The sequence below is a fragment of the Oryx dammah genome, unplaced genomic scaffold (genome assembly GCF_014754425.2).
Source record: "Oryx dammah isolate SB20612 unplaced genomic scaffold, SCBI_Odam_1.1 HiC_scaffold_2, whole genome shotgun sequence".
NCBI lineage: Eukaryota > Metazoa > Chordata > Mammalia > Artiodactyla > Bovidae > Oryx > Oryx dammah.
This window is the reverse complement of record NW_024070186.1, coordinates 183,871,645-183,882,484: the sequence shown is the minus strand read 5'-3', so window position 1 is coordinate 183,882,484 and position 10,840 is coordinate 183,871,645. Positions and strand designations below refer to the sequence as shown.

At 50.2% G+C, this 10,840-nt stretch overlaps 1 protein-coding gene across 2 annotated transcripts; it reads right to left on the bottom strand.

Annotated features, from left to right (window-relative positions):
- Nucleotide 1: 1 nt before the first annotated feature.
- PHKG2 (phosphorylase kinase catalytic subunit gamma 2) lies at nt 2-9,313 on the bottom strand. 2 transcript variants are annotated; one of them, XM_040259132.1, is made up of 10 exons: nt 9,140-9,276; nt 8,698-8,810; nt 5,102-5,277; nt 4,790-4,844; nt 3,576-3,641; nt 3,329-3,492; nt 1,098-1,188; nt 844-997; nt 646-771; nt 2-554 (listed from the first exon to the last, which is right to left on the bottom strand). In XM_040259132.1, exons 2-10 carry the CDS (start codon nt 8,790-8,792, stop codon nt 261-263), a joined length of 1,221 nt encoding a protein of 406 aa, XP_040115066.1. In that variant the 5' UTR covers nt 8,793-8,810; nt 9,140-9,276; the 3' UTR covers nt 2-260. The 2 variants fall into 2 exon arrangements, 1 of the variants encoding a protein (XP_040115066.1); XR_005724252.1 differs by lacking the exon at nt 4,790-4,844 and having other exon boundaries at nt 646-1,188; nt 5,124-5,277; nt 9,140-9,313.
- Between the last annotated feature and the right edge of the window lie 1,527 nt (nt 9,314-10,840).

Below are 10,840 nucleotides of genomic sequence, written 5' to 3'. Positions count from 1 at the left end.
CTCTCTGGCATGTAGCAGGTTTTATTGCATACGTGGTGCAGGCAGCACAGATAAGGCCAGGTGTGGCACCCTGGTGGCTCTCTTCCACCCCAGCTCTGATCTCAAAGCCCGGCCAGCGGGGATAGGTGTACCACACTGGTCTCTATGATAGTATGATTGGTGGTGGGCCTGGCCAATGGTGGCCTATGGCCAGAGCCCAGAGGGGCTGGAATGATAAAGAACCTTCTCCTGGAGAGTTCTGCATCCTCCGGGATGATGTGCTAGCCCAGCACTAGCATGGCCTCATCCTCGGCGATAGTAGCCGAGTCCCCCTCCTCTTCAGGGCCCATCATGGGAAAAGGCCCCGGGGGCCGGTGCTGGAAGAGGGCTGCCCGGTTCTGCTGCTCACCCTTCTTCACCCAGTGTCCATAGAGCCGGAAGGCACAGTTGTCGATCAGGCGCCGCACTGGCCGCAGCGCATAAGGGTCCCTCAACAGCGCACTCTTGGTCAGTGGCCGGATACGGTGGGCACTTAAGGCCACCCGTCCAGCGGCCAGCACGGTCCACACTGCCACCTAGGAAGAGGGGTGGTGTGAGCTCCACTGGCATAGTCACCATAAGAAAAATCCTGGGAAGAGGAGCAGGCCTAGACATGCTCAGGCTTACCCGAAACCGCTGGCGGGGGGTGAGGTTCCAGGCTTGGCTGCCTTCACAGCGCTCAAAGAATGGGTGCTGTAGGGCTTGCTCAGCTGTCAGGCGCTCCACAGGATCCACCTGCAGCAGCCTGGAGATCTACGGGAAACCCCAGAGCATGAGGGGCAGCTCTTGGGCCTCTCTCCTCGCCCACTTGCAGCCCCAGCTCACCAGATCTTTCACAGTGTCTGAACGGTCGTCCCACTCGGGTGAACTAAACTGGTACTGGCCCTCCATGATCATACGTAACATCAGGATCTGGCGTCGGTGCCAGAATGGTGGGGAGCCCGCCAGGAGTGTGAACAAGATCACCCCGCAGGCCCAGCTGGGAAAGAGGAGTGGGGAGGGGGGGACCAGGTGATAAGCAAAGGTGTTGAAGAACAGTACACAAAGGAGGAGGGAAGGGTGGGGAACGGGAAACTCACAGATCGACCTCCTTGCCGTAGCCTGGGTGAGTTTCATCCATGGAGCACTTAAGGATCTCTGGTGCTAGATACCCTGGAGTTCCACACAACTCTGGGGAGAGAGGCCTGAAATGGATGGGGTGTCACCAGCCCCCTCAAGGACCCTTCACACCAGACTTCTGCTCGAGCCTCACCACCACCAGGGCCACAGGTGTTTACATCCTGCACCTGCCAGCCTTCTGCCAAGTCTGTGTTAGAGCCTCACTCTGATGAACAAGTACTTACCAAGGCTGCTGGTGGCCTTCCTGGGAAAACCTGGTGTTTAGGTTGACTTCAAAGCACTGTCCAACTGTATCATTTGCCTCCTCCACCAACCCTCACCTCACACAACTTATTACCATGTTTTATATACATACACACATAGAAAATGGAAATTAAATCTTTTTTGCATTCCTTTCTGCCCAAATCTAATCCTCCTCCTAGAATCTCTACTGTGGTTAGTGGAACCACCACTCAACCCAGGGGAGTGTGTAGGAATATGGGATTTCTTAAGGCACATTCTGGGTGTGTCCTTTGTTGAAAACCCTTCTCTGGCTTTCCATCATGGCCTCAGGGTCAAGTCTAGATTCCTAAAGCACAAAGCCTTGCATGACTTGATCAAAGCCAGTATTTTACTTTCTTCTACCATTTCTGGCACCAGTTCTTCCACTCTAGCAGTTGCACTGTGATCCGTGGCACACTTCCAAGAGGTCTTAAGAGGCCTGAACTGAGAAACTGACTTTCTCTTGGCAAATTCCTTCCTGGATAAACTATTTACTGAATACCTCCTGTGTGCCAAGCACCATACTAGACACAATGGCAAATTCAACGTGCCCTTAGTAAGCTCACCATCTATCAGCACATAAACAGCGTAAGACGTGTATCATGAAGTGGGGGAGATATAAGAGCAAAAAGCAGCGGCTCTACCCTGACCTGGAGCTTTCAAGTAAAAAAACTGAATTATCCAAGCCATGGGAGATGGTGGAGTGGGAAGGGGCAAAAATGATTCAGAATGGAGAAGCATGTGTGGGAGCCCAAAGGGAGAAAAATACCTGCACGTGGAAGAGTAAGTCCACAGAGTAAGAGCATGAGCTATGGAAATATACTGCCCAAGTTCAAATCACACATGACCTTGGGTACGTCACTTCACCTCATTAAGGCCATTTATAAAAGAGAGACACAGATACGATTTCAGAGTTAAGAGGATCTAGAGAAACAAGCCATATAAAGACTCCATGTGCTGCCTGATTCAGAGCAAGTGCCCAGTGAAGGTGGTGGTGGTTCAGTTGCTCAGTCGAGTCCGACTCTGTGATCCCATGGACTGAAGCACACCAGGCTTCCCCATCCTTCACAATCTCCCAGAGCTTGCTCAAACTCATGAAGGTTAACCAGTGAAGGTTAGCTGTTAAGAAGCCCAGGGCAGAGCCACTGAAAGAGAGGAAGTGGCCTATTAAAGGCTCTGGGGAGTCCCGCAGTTGAATTTTGTCTAGCTCGCCACTTGCCTTAGACATGGTTGTCACAACAAATGTGTTAATGTGAGGGGACCCTGAGTCCCAAGGGATCAAGTGAGCAGCGCTGTCGGGCTACATCAGGCTCCTCATTGCACTTGAGCAGCACACCATGGCCCTGCCTCTGCCAGACCCCAAAGGTGCAGCTGAGCCCTTCTGTCACTGCGTGTGTACTAAGTCACTTCAGTCGTGTTCCACTCTTTGCAACCCTATGGACTGCAGCCCACCAGGCTCCTCTGTCCATGGATTCTCCAGGCAAGAGTACTGGAGTAGGTTGCCATGCCTTCCTCCAGGGGATCTTCCCAACCCAGGGATCAAACCCACGCCTCCTGCATTGGCAGGTGGGTTCTTCACCTGGGAAGCCCCACTGTCCCTCTCTCCCCATCTTTTTCTTCCTATGACAAGCCCAGCCTCCCCAGGTCCCGGTCCGAGCCCCTTCCTCTGTAGGTCCCTACATCTGAATCAGTGCTCCTTCCTCCTGGCTCTCCGGCATGGCCCCCTGCCTGCTGTATGCCATGATCTATTCACTCCATCCTCCCCAGGGCAGGGAACCCACTTCCATTTGCACACTAGGCTTTGTACCCAGTGGGTAGCTGGCAAGTGCTCACTGACTTTCCATGGGACCCGGTTCTCAGACCCAGCCAACCAGTCCCAAGCCTGAGCCTCCATCCCTCCCAAGCCCCTCAGAGCACCAGGTCCCCTCACCTCGAAGCTTCTCGCCTGGTTCCAGGTGGCAGGAGAACCCAAAATCTGAAAGTCGGATCTGCATATCGTCATCTAGGAGAATATTCTCAGGCTTCAGGTCTCGGTGTACGATGTTGTTGTTGTGGAGAAAACTCACTGCTTCCAGCAGAGACCTCATGATGGACCTGGGGGAGGCGCAGTCTCCTCTGCTTCTCCCTGCCCTGCCCCACCCCCTGCTCATCCCATGGGCTGCAGGCTCAGCCATTACCTGGTTTCTTTTTCTGAGAGGGCCACCTTCTCTGTGAGATAGTCAAACAGCTCTCCCTTCCGCATCCTAAGGGACAGGAGGGGTTGGGAGATGGGTGCACCTCACAGTGGAGGCTGAGAAAATAAGCCAGTGCTCACAACAAATACCACGGAAGAGGCCAGTCAAGGAAGATCCCTCTGTAAGCAAATGAAAGGGTCTCGAGACAAAGCACTCCAAGAGTGAACCAGATGTCAGGGGCAGTGTGGTCCAATGTGCCAGCGGTCATAATCTCTGCACTGTGGGATGTCCCTAGCAGTTCAGTGGTTCAGAAACTGTGCTTCCAGTGCAACGGCTGCAGGTCTGATCCCTGGTCAGGGAACCAAAATCTCACAAGCTGCATTGCGTGGCCACATTACAAAAAAAAAAAAATCTGCATTGTGCCACAAGGGGGCTTTAGCAAGAATAAATGATCATTTATAGGAAGTCCCTGTTATCTGACAATATATTTTAAAAAAAGCCTTTTGAAGTGAACCTGTTTAGACCATGGGCCAAAATTTCAGTTAATAGTAGCAGGAAAACTGAATAGGACTTTACTTTTAATTTTGCTTACTTTATGTCTCTTTAAAAACTGAGGTTATAATTGCAACTCTGTATCAATCCTTGAAATAAAGAACACATCAGATTCTGCAACACTGTTGCATGGTGGTGAAGCAGACACTTCCTACTTGCCCGCCACTGTTGCAGAGGTCATTTCTGTCTGAAGACTTTGTAAATTTCTCCCAAGTGCCTCTCTTAAACATCTGGTATCCGAACCATTCTCTTTTGAATTTCCTTTGTAACTGGTTTGCATTATAGCACCGTATAATATCTGACATTCAGATTCAGACCAACCAGAAAAAGAATTGATGGGCAGAGAGATTCCAGTGGTGAGTGTTAAAGATTGAAAGATGGGTGAGGGAAAAGTCTGTTTATATGTGGTCAGTTCATGAATGAACACCTTCCTCTTAAAACAGAGTCTCATGAAGACCCTTTATATTTAGTTGGTCACTAAGACTCTTGAAGAACTTGCCTCAATCAGGGCACCTAGGAAAAAGGGCCTGCACCCTGGGCTGGCAGGTCTGAGCCGGAGCAGAGGAAGGTGTAAGCAGGGTGGTCTTCAGCCTACTGCGCTGTAAGGCTAGGGAACTGCAAGGAGGAGAGGAAGAGGCTTTTTGGTCAGGGAGGGGGATACTCACAGGTCAAACACCAGGAACATGAAGCTAGAAGACTCGTAGGAATCGATGAGAGTGACTGGGGAAAGAGGCAGAGAGGCAGAGAGACAGAGATGGAAAGGAGCAGCTGCACACCAGAGGGCCTCTTCCACCCTGAGGCAGCAGGGGGCCGTTCCTGGGAAGGAAGGAGAACTGGAGGAGGCAGGAGGGGCCCAAAGGCTGGCCACACTTTGATGAGGTGCAGCAGAGCCAGGAGCAAGGGAGCAGAGTGTGGAGGCAGTGCTGGGGCAGGTGGGCGGTGGGCTGGGCTAACAGGAGTGGGGAAAGCAGCCTCACTGATGTGGGGGTGGCCGGCGACCTGGCGAAGGATATGCGTCTCCCGCCGCGTGGCCTCTCGCACCTCCTCCAGCTGCTCAGGACTCAACCGCTCGGCTGTCACCTCCATGATCTTCACCGCAAACTCCTGGCCAGTAGCCCGATGAACACAGCGGCGGACCACAGAGCTCACTCCTCTGCCAGAGTCGGACAATGCACGAGTCAGGGCCTCCTGCCCTTTTGTTTCCATGCAGAGTGGAGCCTCGGCAGCCTCACATCCTCTGCGCCAGACTCCGGAGACCCAGATAGACAAGGTGACTTCCTGAAGAGTTCACCTTGGCCTACTGGAGCTTCACAGCAGCCTCAGTCAGAGACCTGGACATAAGGAGCAACATCGAGCTCACAGGGCAGGGAGGCAGGGGTCCCGGGTTCCAGGCTCTGCCACTCCCTCTGGAGGTGAGCCCAGACACTGAGCCCCTAAACCTGCCCCATGCCCCTGAACCCCACAAGGAGAAGGCAGGAAGAAGTGACCTAAGGCCCCCTCCAGATTTTACCCACTTCCATGGTTACCACATCTAAATCCCAAACTTCCCCTACAATACCTCAGGTGAAATAAACATTGGGCCATTGACTGGAAGACCAAAGTTGAGAAGCAGATCTTGGGTTTAGGCCCCAAACTTGCCACTAATTAACCTCTAAGTGACCCCCTGACATAAGGTCTCTGGGCTCCCACTTCATCAGCTCTGAAATGTAGCCAACAGCATCCTTAAGGGATGCTGAAAGGCATTAATGAAGTACAGACAGGAAAGCCCACTTGGCTTTGTAAAGACAAAGCCCTAGGAGACTTTCTTGGTGGTCCAGTGGTTAAGAATCCACCTGCTACAGCTGGGGACACAGGTTCGATCTCTGCTCTGAGAAGATCCCTCATGCCATGGGGCAACTAAGCCCAGGTGCCACAACCACTGAGCTCATGCTGTGAGCTCTGCCACAAGAGAAAGTCTGGGTGCAGCAATGAAGAGCCAGAGCAGTCAAAAAAAAGAGACAAAGTCCTAGGGAATTCAATGGTGGTCCAGTGGTTAGGACTCCACACATCCACTGCAGGGGACTCAGGTTCCATCCCTGGTCAGGGTACTAAGATCCTGGAAACCGGATAGCACAAACAAAAGAAAAGAAAAGAAACAAAGTCCTAGACAGGGATTTCCTGGCTTGGGCTCTGTCACCAACTCTGTATGACCCTACAAGTACTTCAGGCTAAGGTGCAAATCTCTCCAGAATCTGTCCTCATACCACATTTCACATTCTGGTTCCCTGGCTGCCCTTCACATAACCTCATTTCTGTGTTCCCAGGGCCTCCTTGCATTTATGGAACTCTTTTGCTTGAAATGCCTCTCACCCACCTCTCTGCTTCCATCAGTGGATACAAACTATTGGTCCTCCAGCTTAACACAGATACATTACACTGTGGCAGGGGCACTGTTCTCTACAAATCTGAATTCACATCTCTTAGGCGGCTGAGAACCCTCCAGCTGCCACAAGGCTCAACCACTTTCTACTCTTTTACTCTTGGCCACTTCAGTTTTAATTTCCTGCCCAAACAGTAAGGGCATTGGAGTTTCAGGTCCCTGGTCTAGTTATTATTCATCTTTCAATGAACCTCTGAGAATTTGTGAAAAGCTGCAGACCTCTGCCACACATACCCAACATTTTTATAATTTCAGGGGGTGAGTCAAAGATACTCTGAAGCCATTCCTCGAAGAATCTCTGCTTTAAGACTCAAAGTAAATGCAATGTCAACCAATTCTTCATTTATTCTCCAGGAAGAAGGGATCACTCCCTTCTCTGGTATCCTACAGTATTTTACCTGTAGGAGAATTCCCTTTTAATTAAGCCTTCCTATTATATGTCATGACCACCAACTTGGAAAACCTGAGTCTTTGGACTCAAACTCCAAACTTTTCCTACTGATACAGCCTAGTATCTTGTTCTCTGAAAGTGAAAGTGTTAGTCACTGAGTTATGTTCAACTCCTTGCAACCCCACGGACTGCAGCCCTCCAGGCTCCTGTCCATGGAATTCTCCAGGCAAGAATCCTGGTGTGGGTAGCTATTTCCTTCTCCCAAGGGTTTTCCTGACTCAGAGATTGAAGCTGGGTCTCCTGCATTACAGGCAGATTCCTTACCATCTGAACCACCAGGGAAGCCCTGCCCACCCCTTAAATGTAAAGACTTCCCCAAGATCCCATCCTTGGCCCTCCTGTTCTCAGGCTACGTACACTCTCAGTAATCTTATCCACTTCCATGACTTCAACATTCATGTCCAGATGCTACCCTCCCCTCCTTTTCTTTAGCTACATCACACAGCTTGTGGGATCTCAGTTCCTCAACCAGGGATTGAACCTGGGCCATGGCAGTGAAAGTCCAGAATCGTAACCACTAGACCACCAAGGAACCTCCTCTCACCCCCGCCCCATGTCTCCCTAAATCAGGCCAACATATCTTACTGAATGAATTGCTTCCCAAGGTCCTAGAGACATCCCTCTGTCATCATGACCTTGTGAGTATAGTCTTAACCACTGAACCGCCAGGTGGGTAGTCCTTCTTCCAACTTTTCCCACTCTTAACACACTCTGGCCACTACAATCTTCTATCTATTGCTTTAATTGGCTCTTTGCTGTGCTGAGCCTTTGCACTACCCTTCCCTCTGCCTGGAATATATCCTGCCTCAGTGTATCATCTGTTCATTCTCATTCTTCAAGTCTCAGCTCCATTAATTACTCTTGTTCCATCACCTTATTTATTATTTTCTCCCTAGCACTTACACTGAACTTTAACTTGTTTTCATGTTTATTGTCTCTCTCCACCACTCGAATATAAACTCCAGGAGAACAGAAATTTTATAAGATGTAGGATGTGGGTCTCACATCTCCAGGGCACCCAGCACATTGTACATGCTTTGGAAACCCTGATGAATAAACATATTAGCCACTGCCTTTACAGGTGAAGCTTTCCTTCTATGTGATGCCTGCTGAACTCCTAGTCATCCTTCAAGACCCAAATATCACTCCTTCTGGGAAGCTGTGGTTTTCTGAGACCCAACAGTACTTTTTACACAGCCTAATGCTACTTGAATGTTCCTGTGTCTCTTTCCATCACTTTACTTGGAGTACCTCCAGGGCATATATGGTCCATGGGGTCACAAAAAGTCGGACAGGACTAAGAGACTTTCAGTTTCACTTTCCAGGGCATAAACATCTCTTCTAACCTCCCCATGTTTACCTTTGTGTCTGGCAAACAGGAGGTGCTTGAATTACGTTTGTTGAACACATACATGAAGGAACTGGTGAAAAAATAGGGACTGTCACCAAATGTTTCTCCACTCACCACTGAACTTTCCCATTTAGAACTTTCAAGGGAAATGTGTTGGAGCAGGAAATGGCAACCCACTCCAGTATTCTTGCCTGGAGAATCCCATGGACAGAGGAGCCTGGCAGGCTATACTCCATGGGGTCGCAAGAGCTGGACACGACTTAGTGACTAAAGTAAGCAAGCAAGCATGGGAAATGTGTATCCTGGCTAGGACCTGACCTTTCTGGACCTGTTTCCCTAGACGTGGCCTTACCTGCCAATGACGTCTTTAGGGTCGTACTTCTGATAAAATTCTTTGGCCGCAGCCCAGTCGGGCAGCTCATCCTCTGGCCCCACGTCCAATGTCATTCTGAAAGAGGTGGGGGCCTGTGAGGAGGAAACGGAAGGCAGTGAGGGCAAGGAGGCCCACAGGTTCTGAAAGGACGCACATCGCGGCTCGCGGAGGCGCAGCCCTTGTGGCTGGGGAGCCAGGATCCTGGGGGATGGGGACGGGGTGGGGGAAGGATCGGGATAGAGGAGACCCCAAGAAAGGGCCTTAGGGATTGGGATGGGATGGCAAGGCAGGGAGGGGACGGGGGAGGGGAGGGAAAAGGTACGGAGGAAGAGGGGAAGGGGCACCCAGACGGGCGGCTGTTGCTGCGCAGGCGCACTTGGGCGGGCGCTGGGAGGGGGCGCAGGGTCTCGCGCGGGCTCACCAGCGGGGGCGGAGAGAGAAGCCAGAGTCGATCAGAGGCCGCCCTGTCGCGGGGTTCGCCCCTAGCCTCTTACCTTACCCACAGGCTGTGCCGGCGAAGACCCCAGGCCCCGCCCCCATTCTGTCCGCCAATGGACAGAGCCACCCAAAGACTGAGGTTCAAAAATCCTTCGGATTGGAAACTGGTAGTCCAATAGGAAGCCGAGAGTCCTAAGGCTGCGACGCTAGGGCGGGGCTTCAGATACGGCCAATCAGGGCACTGTATCTGCCGGGACCTTGTTCAGAGGGCGGAGCTTGTTCAGCAACGGGCCTAGGGGCCTGAAAACAGACCCGGAAGTTAGGTTTACCGGTAAGTGTCACCTCCTGGTATCTCTTTGGACCTTCCGATTCCCACCCGGACTTGGGCATGGTCTCCTCAGTCGCTCAAAATCACTGTCTGAACTTGGGTGTTAAAAATATTAGCAGCCTTGTCCAAAGCGCCTGCTTTAAGGGGCTGACTCAAGCCCTTAAAATGTTAGGCGCATGCAGCCTGGTGCTGAACTTGGCTACTTGTATGAGCCACGGCCTTTCAGCCAGAAGAGGCTTTCTCATCCTGTGGATGCTCTGACTCGGATACCTCCAAGTCCCTTGTTGTTCAGGGTCTCAGTCATGTCCGCCTCTGCAATCCCATGGACTGCAGCACACTAGGCTTTCCTATCCTTCACTCATCTCATCAGTTGGTGATTCCAAAACCCTAGTGCTATCTGAAGACCATTTTTTCCGGTTTCCCACCACCCCCGCCCCAAAGTCTTGAGGAATATCACCCTTTAAAATATATATTTTTTATTTGATTCCGCTAGATCCTAGTTGTGGCACGTCGGATCCTTGGTCTTTGCAGCATGTGAGATCTTTGTTCTGGGGCATGTGGGATCTAGTTACCTGACCAGGGATTGAATTTGAGCCCCCTGCATTGGGAGTATGAAGCCTTAGCACTGGACCACCAAGGAAGTCCCTCGCTCTCTGTTCTAAACTTACCAGGTGATCACTTTGCAGGAGCGACTTGCTCCACAAGTTTTCTTAGTGCAGCTCAACCCTGGCATTCACTTAGTCATTCAATAAATATTTGTTGAGCATCTAAGCGTTAGACAACAGCAACAGAAAAAAAATAAGGTCCCTACTCTCGTGGAGGTTATATTCCAGATAGAGGCAGAGAATTAACTCATTTAATTTTTTAACAGCTATCTTATTAAGAGAAATATAACTTTCAGATTGCAACCAAATGAAGAGAAAAGCGAATCCAAGTAACTTTTTAATGGAGTACTTTGACCTTATACCATTTAAAGACAGAATAACTCAAAGAAATCTTGTATTTAACTTGGTAGATTTGCTTGGTAGTATAATAAGACAATTATTTTGAAATTGAGCAAGAGAATAAACACATTGATGTAGTTAGCAGTCTAGGTTCTTACTGTGGGAATATTTGGAATGGGGAGAGAACCTTATGACAAATTAGAGGTATGATTTTAAGAATGATTTACGTTAGATAACGTTAGCTATTTTCTAGCTCTAATCTGTGAAAGGGTCAAGGATCAATAGAGCCTGTCCAGTAGTGAGCACAGCTAGTGTCTAAATACTGATTTTAAAGCTAAAGCAGAGAAGGTACAAGATGAGCCTGGAACAATTTGTGCCAGAAAGTAAGTGAAGAAAGATGGGAACTTAAAAC

Bases quoted from the DNA above. Each gene is read 5' to 3' on its own strand.
- PHKG2 (XM_040259132.1), bottom strand. From the start codon at position 8,792: ATGACATTGGACGTGGGGCCAGAGGATGAGCTGCCCGACTGGGCTGCG. The intron at 4,845-5,101 runs GTGAGGCTGCTT...CTCTTTCCCCAG, and splicing joins CGCCGGCCACCCCCACATCA to TCACTCTCATCGATTCCTAC. The intron at 3,642-4,789 runs GTGAGTATCCCC...CCTGTCCCTTAG, and splicing joins ATGTTCCTGGTGTTTGACCT to GATGCGGAAGGGAGAGCTGT.